This window comes from Heloderma suspectum, chromosome 5 (assembly GCF_057233095.1).
Source record: "Heloderma suspectum isolate Gila_16-S chromosome 5, 16-S_ref, whole genome shotgun sequence".
NCBI lineage: Eukaryota > Metazoa > Chordata > Lepidosauria > Squamata > Helodermatidae > Heloderma > Heloderma suspectum.
Window position 1 is genome coordinate 193,128,984 of NC_139462.1, and position 22,670 is coordinate 193,151,653.

General features: G+C 44.9%; 1 protein-coding gene across 2 annotated transcripts; it reads left to right on the forward strand.

Annotated features, from left to right (window-relative positions):
• Positions 1-74: 74 nt before the first annotated feature.
• Positions 75-12,582, forward strand: TFPI2 (tissue factor pathway inhibitor 2). 2 transcript variants are annotated; one of them, XM_084858808.1, is made up of 5 exons: positions 75-239; positions 1,449-1,628; positions 4,763-4,942; positions 5,740-5,913; positions 9,930-12,582. In XM_084858808.1, the coding sequence occupies exons 1-5, from the start codon at positions 140-142 to the stop codon at positions 9,962-9,964; spliced, it is 669 nt and encodes a 222-aa protein (XP_084714934.1). In that variant the 5' UTR covers positions 75-139; the 3' UTR covers positions 9,965-12,582. The 2 variants fall into 2 exon arrangements, with proteins under 2 accessions (XP_084714934.1, XP_084714933.1); XM_084858807.1 differs by having other exon boundaries at positions 12,427-12,576.
• The last annotated feature ends 10,088 nt before the right edge of the window (positions 12,583-22,670 follow it).

Sequence of the window (22,670 nt, forward strand, 5' to 3'; positions counted from 1 at the left end):
CCGGGGGCGTCGAGCGAAGGGGGCGGGGCAAGGCGCGTTCGTGGGCCCTATAAAGGCGCCGCGATGGGGCGAGGGAGCGCCGCAAGCCCCGCGCCCTCTGCCGACCCTCGGCCGCCTTCGCCTGCCTCGACCACGTGCCATGGACCGGCGGCCTTCCGGACGTTCGTGGCGCTTTTTGCTGGCCGCCTCGCTCTGGGCGCTTTTGGAGCGCGGCGGTGCCAAGAAGAGCCCGGCGGAAGGTAATCGGTTCGGGGCGGCCTTTCGCCGTCTCCTTGCGGGGGCCGCCGCCGCTGCTGCTGCGGGGGCGTCGGCTCTTGGCTGGTGGCCCCGCGGAGACCGTTCTCGCTCGCTAAATCCGCCGTTTGCCCCGCGCGGCTGCGCCCCCGTCTCGCCGCCGGCAGCCCCTCCACGCGCCGTTTCTGTCCATCTCGTAACTAGGACACGGGCGAGGATGGGGTGTCTTCCGTTGTCCTGGGGTGTATTTGGCTGGCAAAAGTGCTTGTGCTTCGTTAAATCCACGAGGGCCGTATTGTATATAATTTCCCCCTAAATATGGAAGATTTACAGTGCGATCCTGTGCACGCTTGCTCAGAAGTAAATCCCAGTTAGTTCAATAGGACTCATTCCCAGGGAAAGATGTATACGATTGCAGCCTGAAAGAAGGGACTTCCATGGTAGTTAAATACGAGACATGGTAAACAAGAAACCACCCCCACCCCCGAAATTAAAGGATTCAGAAATGCAAGTGGGCCTGCAACAAAATGTTGTGGCGTGCAGTGCTCTTGGTCAGGGTTCCAGACAGCAATGCCTGTTTCAGGATATTCTATTCCATTTTCTTCCACCTAACCCCCCTGACACGCAGCATTCCACAGCCACCGAGCAGGTTGTATTGGAGGGTTTGTTTAGTTTGGAGGGGTTTTGTCCCCTGAGATCTCCTCCCCCGCCCCTGTTTTCATTTTCTCCTTTGCAGACTTGGGGATACTTCTCTCTTGTGTGTGGTGGCACCATCTTGTCTATCTTTCCTTTTATTAGTGATGTTCAGGGGTGAGTGCTGATAATTAGGTAAAGTGCTTAGTTCTAAAAGGGGGGAGTAGATTAAGAATAATACCCTAAAGTGCAATACTTGAACAATAGTGAGGTATGATTAATTGAAATCAGTGAGACGTACTTTCTTCTAGAAATGTTTTGGAATAGGATATAAGAACTGGAATGGAGAGCACATTATTCTTTCCTGTAGGTTGGGAGGTGATACTCTTTTCCTTCATAATATGTTGCTGTCTTTTGCTTTGTGGCCAAGTGTCTATGCTTCATTGCCACAAAACCCCTGCTGTTGAAATAGGCTCTGTTTACAACCCATGGATTTCTTTGCTGCACATGACTTTCTTTGTTCTTTGGATTTGTACTGAAAGCTCCTCTCATTTTTCTCTCCCCCCCCCCCTTTCTTGCAGATGGCACACACATTTGCCTGCAGCCGCTACAGGTAGGAGATTGCCATGACTATATTCCCAGGTGGTACTATGATAGAATCACTCAGGCTTGCCAAGAGTTTGCCTATCGTGGCTGCAAGGGGAATGCCAACAACTTTTTAAGCCTTCAAGCTTGTCGAGATAAGTGCAGCAACATCAAGAGTAAGTCATTGCTATAACGAAATATTCAGATCCTAAAACTGAATTGTGGAATCAAGTAGATTCTTGTCCTGCTAAGCTTCTACCATTGAAACAAGCTGTCCTGTTTTCATCACTCCCATCGAAATAGCTGCTGGTTTGGGTCGATGTATAATAAGCGTAGATCTAAATTTAGGTTGCAGTACTGTATGTACTTAACCTGGGACTGAACTCATGGGACTCACTTCCATTGGTGAAGTGGAGGCAGGGCTCACAGGGACGCAGCCCTGGCACTTTTTCATTAGCAGGGACTCTGATGTCATGTACCACCCCCCTCAGAATTCCCTGTTCCCCCTGAGCTTAGCTGCGATCCTCACTGTAGCTGTGAGGGGAATGAATTTTCCAAGCAACACTATATTGTTCCATGTTGGAATGCAAAGTATTTGACATGACTTGGTCTGGAATGGGCAATTAAGCCCTATTCGCTTTACCAAAGACATGCTCCTGGTGGAGATGAAAACTCCTAGAACTGGTTTGTTGATAGGGGTTGACACCGCTACCTGACATTTTTGGACTGCCTTTGGAGACTGTCACAATGAGCTGCTGCACTCCAAATTTACCACTACGCCATTGCTCACTTCTGAGTAGATGGATATAGGATCGTGCTGTTCGAAATCCATTTCTTTGCTTTTACAAAGTTTATGTGCAATATTGGCTCCAGGATTTGGGGTTGGGGGGGTATTTGGGCAAGTTGCCCTCTCTGCTTCTGCCCTGCTGCCTTCTGCCTCTGGACTCAATTTGTACCACTGAAGAAAGCTGCTCTTACATTCTCCCTCTTGTCCCTCCTTGCATGCTCAGAGAAAGCGAATGAACAGGTAGTGACAGCAGTGGAGGCTGGTGGCTCCAATGTCAGTGGGACAGTGAATCCACTCCAGGCTTCCGCACCTTGGATAGCTCCTTTAGAGTTTTCACTGGTTCTGACTGACACCCAGAGCAGGTGCACTGCCCCACCAACATTGGAGCCACCAGTCTCCACCGACAGCAAAGAGGAGCAGCAGGGTTGGGAGGTTCTGGGGGTCGATACTCAATCCCCTGCAGGGGTATGTGCCCTGGCAGATGCCCAACAGTGTCTAGTCCTGACACCAACCTTGTTTATATCTCATCTGATCTCGGAAGCTAAGCAGTGTCAGCCCTGGTTAATACTTGGATGGGAGACCGCCTGGGAATCAGGCTTCCTGCACTGAGCAGCGGGTTGGACTCGATGGTCTTGTAGGCCCCCTCCAACCCTATGATTCTATATCTTAAATGGGCTGCTCAGACCTGATCATTCAACTCTTCAGAACTATTATTTTCTTCTCTCATCAGGAAGAAATAGTCTCTCTGGCATCTTTTCCTGTTTTCATTTAAACAATTATGGGATTTCCTAGTACCTCTTTAACCTTTATAAAGTGGGTATGGCCCAATAGTGTGGTATGTCTCCTATATGCAGTAGACGGCTGAGAAATCAGTTCCTGTCTTGGATTTATGGTAGGGACACAGCTAATGTACCACACCTTTGCCCAGTCTGACTGACTGGGCAAAACATCTGCATAATAGGATGAGATGGTTGGAATCCTACAGTAGTAGAACAGCCACTTCTGATGATTGTGAGCATGTCACATTTATAGTATTTCCCCAATAAAAAAGAATTCTTAGAAGAACACTACCCAGTCACACACAGAGAGAGAGAGAGGTTCCAACCTAGCGTTTTCCCTGCTGTGCTAGCTTTCTATATGCAGGGTTGCTTTTTCCCCCAAGTGCAGAAAGATATGCATCACAGTTTGAAATTGTACAGCCCATCCTACCTCCTCAGGACCCCATTTTGTTGTATGTGTGAATCCAGCTAAAGGCAAAAAGAAAAGGAAAGAAGGCCACAAAGCAGTTCCAACATTTGGGAATTTCAGGCTGGACTGGAAGAGGGCAGGACAGTCAAAATAAGACACTCCAACTTAGGAGAGGAAGTTTTGGGGGCAGGAAAGCAATACAGGTGAAATGGAACGCTTAAAACCAACAAAAGGAAGTGATTCTTCACAGTGCCTTTTCTACCCATAGAATCCTTTACCACACATTGTTGTGACAAAGACTACCTGAACAGCTTAAAAAGAAAAAGATTACATTTACATTCCACCTTTCTGCCAGAAATGGCACTCAGCAAAACTAACAACAGTAAAATTCAGGAAACATCCCCCCAAAGAAATACAATTAAAACATAAAAGCAGATTAAAAAATGGAACATATCAGTAAAAGAAATAACACCCAGCTTGAACCCTCTTCAACAGCAAGCCAGCTTAAATGCCAAAGGCTTGTCTGAATAAAAATGTCTTTGCTTTCCAGTAGAAGGACTTCAGGGAGCCCTGAGTTGGTAGATGGGCTGTACAATTTCAAATGGCAACTCGCCATGTTCAGCAATCCTCTTCCCTTGTGTACAGAAAATGAGCACCGCAGAGAAACGACTAGGCTGAGACCTCTTTCTCTGCTCCCAGCATTCCTGACCATTGGTCATCTTGGCAGGGGCTTTTGAGAGCTGGAAATCCCAAAGATCTGGAGATCTACCTTCTCCCCACCCCTAGTTTCAGTTACATGAAGGTAGATCTCAAGCTGAACACCAGGAGAAACATCTTGACAGTAAGAGCAGTTCGACAATGGAACCATTTACTGAAAGGGGTGGTGGGCTGTCTCCCTCATTGGAGGTCTTCGAACAGAGGCTGCCGTGGTTTTTCTAGATTTCCTGCATTGAGCAGAGGACTAGGTGGTCTACGGAACAATCCCTCCAACTCCATGATTCTAAAGTGACTATACACAGGTTGCTTCCAGCAGTGGGGTGCAGTTAGAAGGGACAAGCTGCTAGTACAGTTGAGGCTGGTGGCTCTGATGTCAGTGAGGTGGTGAAGCTGCTCCAGGTTTCAGTCAGAACTCTAAAGGAGCTATCCAAGGTGATTCACTGCCCCACAGACATTCGAGCCACCAGCCTCCACTGCACTAGTGACTAAGTGCCCATTGATAGCCAGTATGCCCCCTCAGGGACCAGGGAAGGTCACTCTGCATGACAGGACAAAATAACTTACAGCAATGATTTAACTTATGGTGGCTTTGATTATTGCTGCTGTTCTTCACTTTAGGAGTGTCTCTAGCATGCAGATTGGAAGCTGAGGAAGGAATCTGTAGAGCTATACTACCAAGATTTTTCTTCAACCTGACATCAATGAAGTGTGAGAAATTTGACTACGGAGGATGTGGGGGAAACATAAACCGGTTTTTTAAGAAGGAAGATTGCCTGGACACCTGCCTGCCACTGAGACGTAATTACAATCTTAATACTACACAAAGGGCTGTCGAATTTGAGAGGGCACCACCTCCCTACATACCCATGCCAGGTCGGCATGTGGCTTACCATAGATGTACTATGAAATTAACCTGAAGCTTGCATTCTGCAAAGACGGATCTAGGTTTCTGGCTGGTAGTGGGTCCAAGTTCAAGGTTGAGGAGGCAATGTCACTTCCAGGGGCCTGGACTGCATCCCATGTAATTACATCCCAGTTCAGTCCAGAGGTGCTCACACCAGGATGGTGAACTAGATCCAGGAAGGTCTGGTCAACATTGTTTCCAGTATCTTTCCCAGTCTTACACTGCTGTTTTTTATGCAGAGGCTATCAGAGTCACACCCAAGCTTCAGCTGTGAGCTATTAGTGACTCAGCTGAAAAGGTCCTCCTTGTGAGCAAGCCTCCTATGTGCAAGTAGACCTTTTCTCACAAGAAGGCCTCTGGTTCAGTCTAGCACTCCTTCTGAGTTCTTGTCTTTTCAGGCGGTGTCTCTCCTGAGGGCTTAGGAGTTTCCCTGCCTCCACTTCTGAGGCAGAGTCCTTGTCCTCCGCAGGTGATATTCTCATGGTAGTCATCCCTGAGGGCCCAGGCTCCTCTTGTTCTACTGGCAGATCCTGGATATTGCTGATGGCAGGTGGTTCCCAGTCCTCCAGCTCTTCCTCTAAGGAGGAGTCTTCTAGCCGGGGCATGATAACGTCACTACGATACACACTTTAAAAACTGGTGTATGCTAATAGTGTACATTTACTCCTTTTTTCTTTTTCTTTTTTTTAAGGTGGTCCCTTATTTTGCTATAGTCCCAAAGATGTAGGAACCTGTTCTGCTTCGGTACCTCGCTTTTACTACAATGCAAACACAAGAAAATGTGAGAAATTCAGCTATACTGCATGTGGTGGAAACAACAACAATTTTGTTGATGAGAAATCCTGTATGAAGGCCTGCAGGAAAGGTAGGGTTCTCTTCCCTTGCTGTGAGTGACACATGTGTAGCGTGTTAGCCCATTTATGAAGGTTCATACATAAGACCTGTACTAATAAGTCTGGATTATCAAAAGCGTTCTCTATTTATTATTTATTTATTTATTTCATTTCTATACCACCCAATAGCCAAAGCTCTCTGGGCAGTTCCCAAAACTTAAAAACACAAAGTGCAGCAAAACAATATAAAATATGAAAGCTTAAAAACACAATATAACAGTACAACTAGAATAAAACCTAGCAGCAATGCAGAGACTTAAAATGCAGATTTAAAACACCAAAGGTAAAAGACTAGGAAACTAAAATGCTAAAATACTGGGAAAATAAAAAGGTCTTCACCTGGCACCAGAAGGAGTACAACGTAGGCGCCAGGCGATCCTCTCTAGGGAGCTCATTCCACAGCCGGGGTGCCACTGCAGAAAAGGCCCTCTTCCTGGTAGCCGCCAGTTTCACTTCCTTTGGCAGGGGCTCACAGAGAAGGGCTGCTGAGGATGACCTTAGGGTCTGGGCAGGCACATATGGGAGGAGGCAATTCTTCAAATATCCTGTCCCCAAGCCGTTTAGGGCTTTGAATGTTAATACCAGCACTTTGAATCAGGCCCAGAAATGGACTGGCAGCCAGTGCAGCTGGAAAAGAACTGGTGTAATGTGATCTCATTGGCCAGTCCCTGTTAACAATCTTGCTGCCCTATTTTGGACCAGCTGAAGTTTCCAGACCATTTTCAAAGGCAGCCCCACATATAATGCATTACAGTAATCCAGATGAGAGCATGGATAACTGTAGCTAGGCTATCTGTCCAGATAAGGGCATAGTTGGTATACCAGCCTAAGCTGATAAAAAGTAGGGATGTCAGAGAATTCCGCCACGGATCTTGGTGAGGCCGAATGCCAGTGTATTCAGCCCCCCGAAATCCGTGGCGGAATGAAGCCCCGCTGCCCCCCCACCCTGCAAAAGGTGCGCGAAATGGGACACCTACCTGCTGCTGTTCGCGCTGACTTGCAAATGATGGCTGCGTCCACGGCCGCCATTCGCTTCATCACTGTAGCCATGATAGGCTGCGTAAGTATTTACGTAGCCTATCACGGGAAAAAAAAGGGGGAACGCAAATGGCGGCTTCCAGAGCCGCCGCCATTTGCGTTCGCTGTTTTGTGTTTTTTTGCTGTGATAGGCTACATAAATATTTACGTAGCCTATCATGGCAGAATACAGGGACGCAAATGGCGGCGGCTACGGCAGCCGCCATTTGCGTCCCTGCAGGCTGCCCTGCGGACGGATGTCTGGCTGCGGGTGGCCCTGGCCGGCGGCTCTGTGGAATCTCTGCAGAGCGGAGCTGGCCAGAGAGAATTTCAGGGGGAGGGACGGAGTGGCTCCCCCCCCACCGTAAATGTCACCCTTTGAAAAGGTAAGTGACTTTCGTACACCCCTAATAAAAAAGTGTTCCGTGCCACTGAGTTCACCTGTGCCTCAAGTGACCATTCTGGGTCCAAGAGCACCCCCAAACTATGAGCCTGATCCCATAGGGGGAGTGCAACCCCCTCCAGAACAGGTTGAACATCACCTAGCCGGGCAGACGAACCACCCACTAACAGTACCTCCGTCTTGTCTGGATTGAGTTTCAGTTTATTGGCCCTCATCCAGTCTATTAGCGTGCCCAGGCACTGATTCAGAACAGCCACTGCCTCACCTGGTTTTGATGAGAAAGAGAGGTAGAGCTGGGTGTCATCTGCATATTGACGGCACCTCAGCCCCACCTCTGTATAATCTCCCCCAGCAGTTTCATGTAGATGTTGAGTAGCATAGGGGAAAAAATAGAGCCCTGTGGAACCCCATGGCATAATTGCCAAGGCGCAGGGCAATAGTCCCCCAGCACCACCTTCTAGATTCAGCCATCCAAGTAGGAGCAGAACCACGGCAGTGCAGTGCCTCCAACTCCTAGCCCAGGCAACCTGTCCAGAAGGACACCATGGTCGATAGAATCGAAAGCCACTGAGAGGTCCAGGAGAATCAACAGGTTCGCACTCCCCCTGTCCCTCTCCCAGCAGAGGTCATCCCACAGGGCGACCAAGGCAGTTTCCATTCCAAAACCAGGCCTGAAGCCCGATTGAAATGGATCTAGATAATCCGTTTCATTTAAGAGTGCCTGGAGTTGTCCTGCAACCACCCACTCGAAGCATCTTGCCCAGGTGCTTAAGTCACATCTGCACACGCACAGACACACATGCACAGAGTTGTTGTCTTGGTCCCACAGAGTAGATAAAGACACTTTTCTATCAGGGCCAGCCCTCACATTAGGTTACATGAGGCAGCTGCCTCACGCAGCCGATAGTTCGTGTCATGGAAAGGCAGCCAGTTGTTTTTAGGAATTTGTTATTGTTAGGTTGGATCCTAACATTCCTACCTTCAGTCCAATTGGTTTCAGTCGGTACTCTAAGTATGACTAAGTCTGGGATCCAACCCACTGCCAGGGATGAGGAGAGACACTTCTGCAATTTTCTGCCTCAGGTGCCAAAATAACTTAATTGGCCTTGGGTACTATGCATGTTGACTGAGAGGTGGGGGGAGTTGCTGCTCCCATCACACGTAGCAAAATGTCTTGAGATAGCCCTGTTTTCATTACCCCAGCCTTTCCCAACCTGGCACCCTTCAGATGTGTTGGACTACAAGTTCTGTCACCCTCGGCTGGCTGGGTCAGCTCTTGCCCCATTGGCTCTCTAGGTGGGAGGTGAGGATGAGTGGTTTGACTAGATACCTCTTGACAGGGGTTGGGAAAGATGAGAGGCTGTTTGCCTAGCCACCCTTCCCAAGCGGTCTGTGTGTGGTGCCCTAGTGGAAGGTCAGGAATGTAGAACTATGCAGATGTTCAAATCACACAGGAAACTGAATCATGAAAGAAGGGGAAATGAGTTATAGGGCAGGCTCACCTGCTAACAGAATCCTTTCAGTGGATTTCTGTACACACTAGCCTAATCAGACATTTAGTACGCTAAGCACACCTCCGCATACTAGATTTTATTTCCTTACAACATGCTCTTATTATGAAAACCTTGGAGCATGCTGTTTGTTCGGGGGAACACAATTTATGAAAAAGAGCAGAGCATGAAGCATAAAGGCGCACATTGGAAGGAAACAGTTATTATAGGTTTCTTGAAAATCAGGCACTTTCTAGGACAACGTTGAAGCTATATGTTCAAGAAAAACATTGGTCTCAGTCTTGCCCCTAATGTCATGGATGTGGGGTGCTGAGTTTAAATTCTTGCCCAACCATACAAGATTATTGGGAGGCTAAAGTGCCACTTTAAGTTCTTTATAGATGCAAACATTTTTTAAAAATCGATCAAATGACAAATTGATCCAGATTCTCTGTGATGACACATCCCAATTCTGCATACACTGCTTTGGATCCAGGATCTGCCATCCATGCACAAAATGGAAAGTGCCTCTACCCAATTTTGGTGGATCCCCCTCCCTGTCTTCACTGCAGCCCACTCCAGTCTACAGGGACCCCCAGCCTTCTGTGTAACACAGGAGTTTGGAGGGGGTGCCACAGAGAGGAGTGGGCAGGGAAGTCCCATTCCACCAGCCCAGTTGCACATGGCTATATCTGGATCCAACCCACTTTTATTTTACTGTGTAAGTCACCTTGAGATCCAACACCTGGCTATAAGTAGTAAAAATGCAACCAAAGCCCCGATAACTTGCAGCTGAGTGTGCAAAGTGATTCAGCCAAAAAGGGTTGCATTTTGAGGTGATATGAAAAGTTCTATCTATGGCACTTGATCTTTGATGCTTCATTCACACATACAATTCACCATTTGGTGTGCCAGTTATGAAGTGATGAACATGCTTGTGTGAACAAAGGTAGCTAGTGGGTGGGGTTTCATGGGCTGGAGCTTTGCATTCTTTTTACAGCTGCTCTTTCTGCCACCATAATTGTATGAAGTGAACAAGTTCCCCCTGATTGTGATTCAGTTTCTTTTCTTTTCTTAGCAGGGAGAAGGAGACCAAAAAACCCCAACACATAGTTTCTTAAATCGGAAGACGACCCTAAACAAGATGCACAATTTTAACTTACTGGAAACATTAGGGTGCAGTCCTGTGCATGTTTAGACAGACAAGGTTCTACAATTCCAAACATGCCCCAGCCAGTATGTCTGGGAGTTTTAGGACTTTTTTCTGTCTAAACATGCATCGGATTGCACCCTTAATTTATTCTTGTTGTAGTTATTATACGTAGCTACAGTAATTTTACTGTATGATCAGTTTTTTAAAAAAAAATGTAGCAAGTCACAGTTACCATGACCTAGCAAGAGCAATCTGTATATAGCTCACCCTCGTGGAATGGGTCCCATGTGCGTAACAGGCTGCTCTGCTGGGAAAGATAAGCCCATAACCTACACCTGGGCTTCTCTGAACCAAGAAGCGTGGGTCCAACACACACTGTTGTTCAGATGCATCTTTTTCTACCACTTGAATGTTATTGGTGTTCCTGGAGCACTAAATCTTGATTGTCTTGCCCCCCACCCCCCCATTCGTAGGGAGGGACTGTAGCTAAGCGGGCTTTGTTTACAGGCCCCAGGTTCAATCTCCAGTGAAAGGGATCCAGTGGCAGGGGTTAGGAGACATCCTCTGTCTGTCAGCCTGGAACTCCTTTACTACTCAGAGTAGACAATCCTGAGCTAAATGGTAAATCACCTGACTGAGTAGACGGCAGCTTCCTGGTTTCCCATGATATGGTTCAGTCTGGCAGAAACTGAAGAGACTGAAGGGGAGGAGCCATAGCTCAGTGGCAGAGCACCTGCTTTGAATGCAGAAAGTCCCCGGTTCAATCCCCAGCATGTCTAGGTAGGGTTAGGAAAAAATCCTGCCTGAAACCCTGGAGAGCAGCTGCCAGTCAGTGTCGACAATACTGGGCTAGATGGGCCCATGGTCCGACCCAATATAAGGCAACTTCTATATCCCTAGAAGATACCACTAATGGTAAGCTTTGCAGCAGAGCTGGGGAGAGCTTGCATGGAGCAGTATCCCTGCCAGCGTTTCCTGCAGCTGCAGATCTCTGGCTCTTACTTATATTGGGCTTTTCTCAGGCTTGGAAACTGTGACTTGAAATCAAACTAGGTTTGTTAGAATGTTCTATTTTTTACAGTGTACAGACATTGTTCTGCTACTGTGGGACAAGGGCTTAACCGTTACAAATATGAGGCAGGAAATTTGGTACTTGGTGATTTTTTTTTTTTCTTAGATAGATCATTGTCCATTGTGTTTGACTAATCCATCAGAGGGAGAATGCCAAACTTGTTTTCCCCAAGAACGTTTAAAAAGAAAAATAAACATTGTGGCTATCAATACTTTTGCTGTGAACATCCCAAGAAGTTCTTTTTTAAAAATTAATTTTTGATTGTGAAATTTCAACCAGAAAAAAATTATAAAAAAGAAAAATTCCTGCATTGAGCAGGGGGTTGGACTCGATGGCCTTGTAGGCCCCTTCCAACCCTACTATTCTATGATTCTATTAAAAAGAGAGGGAAAATTATATTTATACATAGATCTGTATATATTCATAATGAATACATATAAAATGCATATATGTGAACATACAGCTTTCTAGTAATTATACAAAGATGTTAAGAAAAGCGGATCAGATATCCAAATAAGTATCCATTTGAAGGTGGTGTCTACACGCACCTCTTCAAATACTGAAAGGTATTTGTAAGGTCCTCAATCCATTGCATTATAGGAGGCTGAAGTGCTTAATTCAGCCTTCCGCAATTGGGTGTCTTCCAGATACATTGAGATACAACTCCCATCACCCCCACCATGCTGGCTGGGGATGATGGGCTTGTAATCCAACACATCAAGAGGGTTCCAAGTTGGGGAAGGCAGTCTTAAGGGACAGGCAAATTGGAACCGCCTAAGTGAACTGGGAGGAAATGTAAGGAATGAAACTAAAAAGACAAGACCTAGTTTGACATGTTCAGGTTTTATAAGGGGTATCCAAATCCTTACTGGGGTCTAAGAAATATCATTTGGTCATGATTTTTATTGTTGGTAATACAGGTAACTGTAATGTTTCTCATTAGAAAGTTGACAGTGGCAATAGACGAGGAATGTACACGACTGTAATTTTTTTCTAAGGCAATGGATAAGCTGCTCAAGGTTTTTTTTTTTTAAAGTGATGGCTATATTTTTTCAGTGTCACTTTGCTAGCTCTAAAGCTTCAGGGTTGATCTTTGTCATGCATTTATTCCTATTTGGCAGCTACACTGGAGAACATTAGACAGAGAAGCTATCTATTTAAAAGCTCCAATCTCAGAAAAGATTGAAAATTGGGATTTCTTTCCTTTACTTTCTTTGAAGTTACCAACCAAAATCTCCTATAGAATGTATTTATACATGCTTTTAAAAATTATTTGTATTTGCCACATTTTTCTGTTCTTATGTAGGGAAACAGTTACCTACTTTCACCCTTTGCTGCTCTTTCCCCCAGAATTCCATGTGCTAATTGTCTTTGCAACTGTGCCAGCTATTATTTTACCCATGTAGGAGCTTGTGAAATTGCATCCTAACTCACTACGTGCAAGTGCAAATGATTTTCACTGTAAACTTGTAAAAGGTATTAATAAAATAAGTTGGTCTGAAAAGGTAATTGTTTCGGGGTTTTCCCTAATGTTACACATCAGCAGATTACATAGGTATATATTCTGTGACCTTTCGTTCTCCCCTTGATTAACTTGTTTTTGCAATCCATTTTGCAATACATCCCACCTTTTAACTCCACTTTACGTATCTGACAAAGGCTGCAATCGTATACACTTACTTGGGAGTATGTCCACTGAAGTCGATAGGGTTTACTTTTGAGTAGACTTATCTAGGATTGCACAAAAGCATGTGTTCTAGTAAGTTGGCCCCAGATCTAGATGCTGCATATGCTCCCATGGCCAAATGGATGGGTCCCATTAATTGCAAGGAAGAGGTCAGATTCACACATGCAGATTCACCTCCTCTGTTGAAAGACCAGAGAGCCAGTGTGGTGTTATGATCAGACTGCAGCGCTAGGAGTGGTGAGATCCGGGTTCAATTTCCTACTTGGCTCAGTGGATGACCTTTGGGCCACTCTCTTAGCCCAACCTACCTCACAGGCTTCTTGTAAATATAAAAATCTGTCCCTCAGCTCTTAAGGGCATATGCATTGACCTGAGCTTCTTGGACAACAGAAGGTCTTTCCCAGACCGTCTATCTGAGATCCCTACCTCCAGAAAAATACTGGAATTGAACCTGGGAACATATACATGCAAAGCATGTACTCTACTAAGCCAAGAAGACTCCTTGCTGCGGTCTATGCTGCCAAGAGAGGAAGAAAGGATCTTTGTCCTCTGATGTCCTTAGTGCCAGTTCCACATAAGATTCCCCCCCCCTTTGGCAGACTGTTGCCCCTACAACACCATCTTAGCTACAAGGAAAGCACGATCCTATATGCCTGTTGCTGTCCCTTTCGGCACATCTTGTTTCCTTTGGCAGACCATTGTCCCTCATAATACTGGGGTCTCCAATGTGGCACCAGTGGACACCTCTCTTGGGGCCTTTCAGGCTCCAGATTTTTATTTTAGGTTGGGGGGGGTTAGCTGGGGGGACAACACACTGCAACGTGAGGCACCAGCCTCCAGCACCACCTTTATTTCCAAGAATGCTTCTGGGCCCCATGTGACATTCTTGGCCAAGTCATTTTTTTCTGAGCTTCATCAGTCTGTGCAGAAAGCTGTGGGTTCAAAAGAGTGGTTTTGTGTTTTTTGAACTCAGACCCCACTTCTGCTTTGTATATGCTCTTGGACAAGCTACTTTTATTTTAGCCTCACCAGTTTGTTTTCTAGGAAATGAGTATTTTGAAACTGGCCACGGGAATCATGTCGTGAATGGCCAACCGCCTCCCAATGTAGCCATTTTGTGAGAGTGCTCATAACAGCCCATCAAAATTCCAAATGTGCCCCCTGTCCCACAAAAGGTGGGGGACTACTGCTCTAGCACTGTCTTTGCTGCAAGGAAAGCGCAGCTCTGTATACTCAGTACTGTCCCTTCTGTGACAATTCAACTCTTGCTGCTCCTTTTCAGGATGAACACTTAGGGCACAATCCTATGGGGATGGGCAGTCACCTCCGAGTTCGGAGGCAACCACCTATCCAGTGCAAGGCAGGAGAAGCACGGAGGGGATCGTTCCCTCCGCACTTCTCCTGCCCTGCATTTGTGGCTAGACAGCCGATTTCGGCTGTCTAACCATGGAAAGGCGGAGCAGGGGAGGAGGCTGCTGGACAACACACAGGATGTGTTGTACCAGCATTTCCACCTTCCCCACACCAGAACGCCCCCCAGAATGCCCCGTTTCGGCCCTTCCATGCTCCTCTTCCGATTGTGGATTGCGGGGCCTCTTAGGATAAGAGGGGCCCCTGCGAGGCAGCGCGGAAAGGGGGGAAGGTTGGTTCTCTGGGAACCGACCTCTGGGAAGGTCAGTTCCCAGAAAACCACATATCCTACCACCGTCTAGCCACTGACTAGTGGCCATGGGATTACTCCCTCCGAGGATTTATGGACTCCAGTCTATGTAACCTCCCAATCTGTCAGTTATCCAGGCTCCAAGCTACAGAAATAAATTGAATCCCCCCCACCTGAATAATTGACGTTTTACTGTACAAAGTTGTGCGTGGATTACACTGTAATAGCCAAGCCTTTTGCTACCAGTTGGAGTAGCTAGCTAGTAGCTACCCAGCCCACAGAGTGAATATTGCATTGAACTGGATTCAAATACACAAATAATTTACCTTGCCCCCTGAGGATTGAGTGCATAATAATCATCCTCCAAAATGTCTAACTGTAACCAGCAGTAGGCTAATGGACAATTTATTTTTGTCAAACATCTAGGAAAGTAGAGTAATGGTCATTTTGTATTCAAGACAAAGCAATAAATCCCAACAGCATTAGAGCCGTGCCGCATTATGCACACGGAGGGGGATTTAAAGGTTCAGCAACTGCTGAATGATTTTAGCAATTCTTTCTTTATTTCATTTCTATACCGCCCAATAGCCGAAGCTCTCTGAATTCAATAGCTCGAATTCTTCCTTTCTTTCCCCCCTTTTTAAAACTGAAATGCAGGTAACCCAAAAATAAAATTATGTGTGGTTATATAATCAAAGCTACACAAAACAAAAGCTGTGCAATATTAATAGACTGAGTTATCAGTAGCCCATCTTACCAGGATTCTGTTCTCATGGATTTATGAGTATTAAAAAATAAATGCCATCCTCCAAATTTAATGCAGCATTCCATTTCTTATCCCTTGAAAATTTCCATTTCCAATCAGCTTAGCTTCCTAACCACAGAGGGGGTGTGTTTTTAATCCATACAGACTCAACATGGGGTCGGGATGGACAAATCTATCAGTTTCGCTTTCTCCTGCATTCAAATGTTTAAATCTCAAGTTCTTTCCATCCTGAATATGAAGAATTTTGCAAATTTTGATCAATTTTGATAAAAAAAACAAACTTCAGTAAAATTCTCACACATTCCCAGCATGAGCACCTGGAGAAATATGCACCTCTCCCTTTACCAATAACCCACATTGGCAGAGGGGGGCTAAAAGCCTCAGGCTGCAATCCTATACCCACTAACTCAATAGGACTTGCTTTTGTTTGGAGTAGATGCATCTTGAGTAGATCGTGCTGTCAGTTGCAGCAGGACTTACACGTTACAAGGATGCTTGTGGGATAGGTAAATATATAAAATCGATAGTCCTGCAGAAACCAGGTTCCCATAAATGTAAGCTCCTGAGGGCAGGGACCTGAAGCTTTTGCGTGTAATACTTCCTAAAGGCCATGTACACAAATGACCCTGGGCTGTATCCAGTGAAGGCTGGTGGATCCAGTTTTGGAGGGGCAGTGATTCCATTCTGGATTTTAGTTAGAACAAGCCAGAGCTCTAAAGGTGCTATCCATGGTGCTGAAACCATTTTGGGCATAGGTGCAGCACCTTGGATAACACCTTTAGAGTTCTGGCTGGTTCTAACTAAAATCCAGAATGGAATCACCGCCGCTCCGAAACTGGAGCCACCAGCCTCCACTGGTTGGAGCCAGATTTAAAGGGGATCAACTGCACTAGTGGAAGTGGACCTCTCTGCTCACTCCTTCCCATACCAGCCCCTCCAATCCCCCTGAAAAGGCTACATAGAGAGCCAAGAGACCTGCTGAATAGGGTGAGCTGAACTGTGTGCGCCTGGGCGGGGAGATCCCCAAAATTAAGCAGATGGACCATTCACAAGCTGAGTCTCTCCTCTCACAGGAGGCAGATCCTGGATCCAACCCCCTATGTTTATTCAATAATAATAATAATAATAATAATAATAATAATAATAATATGGTGGTGGTGGTGATAGCATTAAAGTGACCTGGATCGGGGATAAAGCCTTTTGCTCTCAATATTTTCAAATCAGAGACTTTATCTCTATAGATTACCCCAGTACAATTAAGCCAGTGTACAGAATACAACAAAGGTCCGCATAGTTCAAGCAATGGTATTCCCCGTAGTAACCTATGGCTGCGAGAGCTGGATCATAAGGAAGGCTGAGCGAAGGAAGAGAGATGCTTTGGAACTGTGGTGCTGGAGGAAAATTCTGAGAGTGCCTTGGACTGCAAGAAGATCAAACCACTCCATACTCCAGGAAATAAAGCCAGACTGCTCACTTGAGGGAATGATATTAAAGGCAAAACTGAAATACTTTAGCCACATAATGAGAAGACAGGATACCCTGGAGAAGATGCTGATGCTAGGGAAAGTGGAAGGCAAAAGGAAGAGGGGCCGACCAAGGGCAAGGTGGATGGATGATATTCTGGAGGTGACGGACTCGACCTTGGGGGAGCTGGGGGTGGTGACGGCCGACAGGATGCTCTGGCGTGGGCTGGTCCATGAAGTCACGAAGAGTCAGAAGTGACTGACCGAATAAACAACAACAACACAGAATTTGAGGAAATTATCATGAGAAGTGATAAACATATTGTTTCAAGTATATCTGATTGATCATGGAAATATTAATGCAGAATGGACTGAGCTTAGGATAAGAGGGACCCAAGACACAGGGAATAATAAACAAATGCAAACATGGGAATATATTTACTAGGATAGGAACAATTCTTTCAGTATGAGGAGCAGAGAAAATTGTTACAAAATAATGGCCATGGCATGTTACCCCGCTGATGATACACAGAACAAACAATATAATCTAAATCGATGGAAATGCCAGAAGACTCAAGGTGACTTCTACCATATATGGTTGATCTGCCCCCTTGTAAAAACAAAACAAATCAAAAAAGAAAGAAAGAAAGAAAGAAAGAAAGAGAAAAAAGGAACAAAATAAGGATACCTATGAAAAGAATCCCAGGATGTGCTACTCACTTTTATGGTTATTACAGTAATGACACAATAAAAAGCAAGCATGCAGCACTGGCAGGCTATACGGTAACAGCTGCTCAGCCGCTATATGCCAAATTTTAGAAACGACCAAAAATACCACAGTTAAATGAACGGATTATTAAAATGTAGAACTATGAGGTAATGGCAACACTGACAAATTATGTAAGAACCAGAGAAAGATGTCATAAATTATTTATTTATAAACAAATGGGAATATATACTATTTTGTACTCAGAGTTCTCTATTTCCGAGTGCACAACAGTGTTTAAATTTTATATACGACAATTAATTTGTGGATTCGAATAATAAACCTTGGAAGCATAATAATAATAATACCACCATAATGACTGCAAATGTATCTGCTATGACAAATGTTTGGTGTGCGTGTCTGAGGATTAGTGTAGGCAATAAACGGACAAGTACAGAGCTCATGATACAGCAGCTCTATAGTTCCTAGACTGGCAACCCAGAGATATTGTTTGTTGGAACATTTCTAACTTGCCTTTCTACTAAAAGTCTACAATGTCTCTAATAATGAGACATACTAAAAACTATACAAAATCACACACCATATAAAAATCATCTTTAAAATACACATACCATATAAATATTCATTATATTTGCGACACCGATCGTACCAGCATAAAGAAGAAAAAAAGCTGATCAGAGCAGCCCAAAAGCCCTCCAGAAAAGAGCCATCATAGTTTGGATTGGAAGTCAAAAGCTGATAAGGAATGAAAAGTAAATCAAGTTACCTGATAGTCTTCCAAAGTCTGGCACTCTGCAGCAGCTCTGATGCACAGGAAGGAGTTTCCCTGTTCTCTGCCATAAGGAGGCAGGGGCTCCAGGAGGGCATCTGAGAAGATCCCATGCAAAACCTTGCCATTCATGGTGGTGCTGCCTCTGCATGCCCTCCCTATTCAGATGACTGTCTTCCGTGTGTTCAAGGAACAGGTGAGAGGGGAGATGCCGGCCACTAGAGGGGGCCAAGACCCCTGTCGTGTGGAAGATCTCTAAGTGCTTATGTCGCTATGTGTGCAAGGCCCCTCTCATATGCGGCCAAAGTGCAGATGGCACTTGTCCAAATGGCGCATTGGTGGCAGCAGAGGTGGGGCCAGCCCATGTAGCCACATGGTGGGAGGGTGCTATTGCACTCGTGTCCTACTTGTGGGCTTCCCACAAGCATCATGAGCGGGGCCTTTCTATAGTAGCCCCCAAATTGTGGAAGGCTTTCCTGGCACCTATTTTGTTTTCCAGCAGTAGGCAAAGACCTTTATATCCTCTCAGGCCTTTTAAAATGCGACTGGCTCTGTTTTTTAATATGTGCCCTGCTGCTTTTTAAAATCGTCTCCGTTTTTAGCTGTTCAGTTCTTTTCTTTCGAATGCTGAATTTTTGTTGCTGCTTTTAAAGCAATACATTTTAATGAGTTTTATTACTGGGTTTTTAAATCATGGGCTGTATCGTTTTTGCTTTTATTGTGCATGTTGCCTGGAGAGCTTTGGCTCTATGGCGACTTGTAAACTGAACAAGTCATCGTCATCTAGGATGGCATCTCAGGATATTCGATTCATTGCAGCAAAGGATCAGCAGGAAACCTACCATGGCATAGCACACAGCTGTGAAGGCTGGTTGCTCCGATGCCTGTGGGGTGGTGAAGCCACTCTGGGTCCAGTCAGAACTCTAAAAGAGCCAGCCAAGGTGCTTCTGACTGGTTCTGACTGAAACCCAGAGCGGTTTCACCACCCCACTGGCATCTGAGCCACCAGCCTTCACGGGCACACACATACACCATCAGAAATGTATAAGTCAGAGGAGTTGAACCTCAGGCCCGTGGGTCAATCCAGTATGCCTGTGGTCTCAATCTGGCCCTCCAGGGTTTCCCAGATGGCCACGCTCCAGACCCCACGTCACCTGATGGTTCCTGCTTCTCCCCAACCACCAAGCATTTGGTGGTTTCTTGGCTCGTGTGCATTTCCCCCTGTTCTAAAAGGCTGAACTGCCTCTTCTAGCACTTAGCTGCTGGCAGTAAGAGTGCTTAACTAAAATGTGCTGGAATGTTTTGTAGTTTTGCCCCATCCCCGTTGTCTGCAGCCCCCCACCACCACCACTGGCATGCGCTCTCCAGAGTTTCTCTGAAAGTGAATTCACCCCACAAGCTGAAAGAGGTTCAGCATCCCTGGTGTAGGGTGTCAGTCCTCTTGCAGTTGAGAAGAAGCAACCCCGTCTTCTGTGAACACTTTTCTGAATTGTGCAACTTTGTTTCATTTCCAGCTTTCATCACGCTACTCACACGCCTTTGGAAGCTTCTGTGCCCCCTTCCGCTATGAGAGTTCCAGCTTTGTCTTCCGAGTGCCTTCTTTGTCCAATGGCTCTTGAGAGCTTTGCTGGAGTCTTAGCACTTTTGTTTGCTATCAATGGTTCTTCGTTGCATTGCTTTTCGGTTCCACCTTGATATTGGTTCAGTTTTGCTTCACAACTAGCTACAGTATGTCTAAAGCATAAGGCTCTGTGGGTTTGGGAGAGAATGTACCATGCCGCGGTTACACTTGCACACCGTTAGCCATGCCTCCAAGGTGTCAGTCATTTTGATGCCACAGAGTTGTTTCCAGTTTGACTGCAAGTAGAGATTATTTGGGTGGGGCAGGGAAGCAAGTTTTAGCAATGATGATGACGTGGCATAAACTGACCATTTATACTGTCAGTTTCACTGTTCACTGTTTTTGATCAGAAAGATTAACATCTACAAATGCACAAAAGATAGAAAAGACGCAGATGGTTAGTAAGAAATAGCTGTAACTTTAGCAAGAAACAAACATACCAAAGTTTAGGGGGACCCCCACCCCACCCAAATTCTAATATAGGCTGACCAGAGTGTAATTAGTATGCCAAAGAAGTCCACAAGCACTTATTAACAGAAGTCCTATCTTTACAACATCCGTTCTGGTAGGTGCACTGAGACATTTCAAAAATACATGTTAGAAGGAAGTGAATAGTTCAGGAGATTGTCAATGAAGCATACAAATTTACATTTTTTGAGGTTCCCAGATGAAATATGGTCCAGTTCCATAGAGATGGAAATCATTTCCATCTGAATGTAATACAATCAGCCTTACAATGGTGCACTCAACCTGATTAGAGGTAAATGCATTTTCCCATAGGGTCGAAAAATCAGTACATCTCTTTCCATCTGTTAATTTCAGGATAGCAGCTGGAGGCGGTAGGGAGGGGATGGACATAGAATTATCATTGTATCTCCTTATCATCCATCAGCTTGATTCTTTTTGAGATCATGGAAATACACTTAAGGACAGCTGTGATGTGTGGAAATGAAGTGAATGTGCCTGGAGCAAAGATTGTCAACTGAACAGGAAAGACAATAGCAAAGTCATTTTTAGGAACTTCTAAAATGGGAAACATTATCATTATTATTATGGAAACAATGGTATTGATTCTTAGTGGGATTTGATCTGCAATTTCAAATACCTGCTCCATACAGATGAAAGAAGAACTTGAGAAACAAATTGCCATTTTTACTTGCAACAATACCCTTAATACTAGATGCTCTGAAAAGACTAAACAGGATGGAAGGGTTGTTTTTAATTTCTTGGGCCTTTGTATTATTTTCCTCCCTGTTTTAAAGCCTTTTCCACCCTTCACAATAGAGCCATGCTGTCATTTTTGTACATCTCAACTTAGATGCAAGATGAATCTGAGGTGCCTTTGACAGCTTGTCCATGTTATGACTTCTTTTAGTTAATGGAAATAGGGCGGGCATGAATATTAATCCCCATGTCAGGCAGAGAACAAAATGGTAATATTTCTTGTAATGGTAATATTGTCTGGATTTGGGCTAGTGCTCTGTGGTACAAAATAGTGTTGTGACTGGGGATTACTTCTCCATGAGTTCATAATATTCTGTTCAAATTCTTGATCCAAGAAGGGATAGGTGTGTAAATGGCTCCACATTTTTAGCTAGGGTTAGCAGATGCTCAACAGGAGGTACTACTTGTCTTTTTATTAGGAAGAATTGTTCCTAATTGTTTATAGTTCATTAGGAAGAAACGCAGGAAGATGCCTTATATTAGGTCAGAGTATTTGTCTAACTAGCCCAGCATTCTCTGCTTCAACTGTCAGCAGCTCTGCAAGGGCTCAGACAAACACACCTGAGTCTTTCTCATCTTCTGCTACCTATTCCTCAACTGCAGATGCCAGAGCTTGAACCTAAGGCCTTCTGCATGCAACACGTGTGCTCTAGCACTGAGCAATGGTCCCTTCCCGGTCTTTCATGGAGACTTGGATTACACATAATGACAACCCAGAGCACTGGCGGTCAAGAATGGGTTGTTGTTGTTATTTATTCAATTTATACGAATACTCTAGGCAGGATACAAAGTTAAAACAATTTAACAAAAAATCCAACAATAAAGCAACACAGCTTAGAAACAGTATACAAAAGTCAGCAAGAAGAGACAACAGTTCTAAAAAGGGAAGGCCTACTGGAATAATAGAGTCTTTAATTCCTGATTAAAAACCTTCAAAGAGGTCAGCAGGCGCGTTTCAACTGGCAGGTCATTCCACAACTGAGGGGCGGCAAAGGAAAAGGTCTTCTTATGTATGTTGTTGTTGAATAATGGGTTGTTGCTGAATTGTGGGTTGTCATTATGAACGAACCCTGCACTATGGTTTATCTCTGGGTTGTTAACCATGAACAACCCAGAAAGAGAACCTGTAGTTTGTTGTTGAGTTGTGAACTCTGGATTATTCGTGGTTAAGAACCCACAGTTAAACCATAGTATAGGATGTGCATGTAACAACAACCCACGATTCAACAACAACCCACGATTCAATGACAACCAAACATCTTTATTTCAGGAAGCCTTCCATGACCCACCAGCCACAGTTGTTATCAGTGTTCTGCTTTTTTAAAATAATAATTTTTAATGTGGGGTTTTATTCTTTTATCTTCATATCTTTTTAACTCTTATTGTTCATTGCTCCAGAATCTGTCTAGATGTGGAGCAGCATATAAACATTGCAACTAAATAAATAAATAAACCAATACTCAACTTGTACTCATCCCATACTCTGGGTTGTTTTTATATGCAAACCAGGCTGCTACGAAAGCATGCAGAAGTAACAAATTCCATGGAATTATCCCATTACTCCTTTTCTCCTGCCTGCTGTACTGAATTGATCTGTGGCAGTAAAGTGGGTGGGTATATGAGCGAGCCAAGGGCCAGAGTGGAGTAGATCAAAGGATATGTGTATACTAGGGTTGT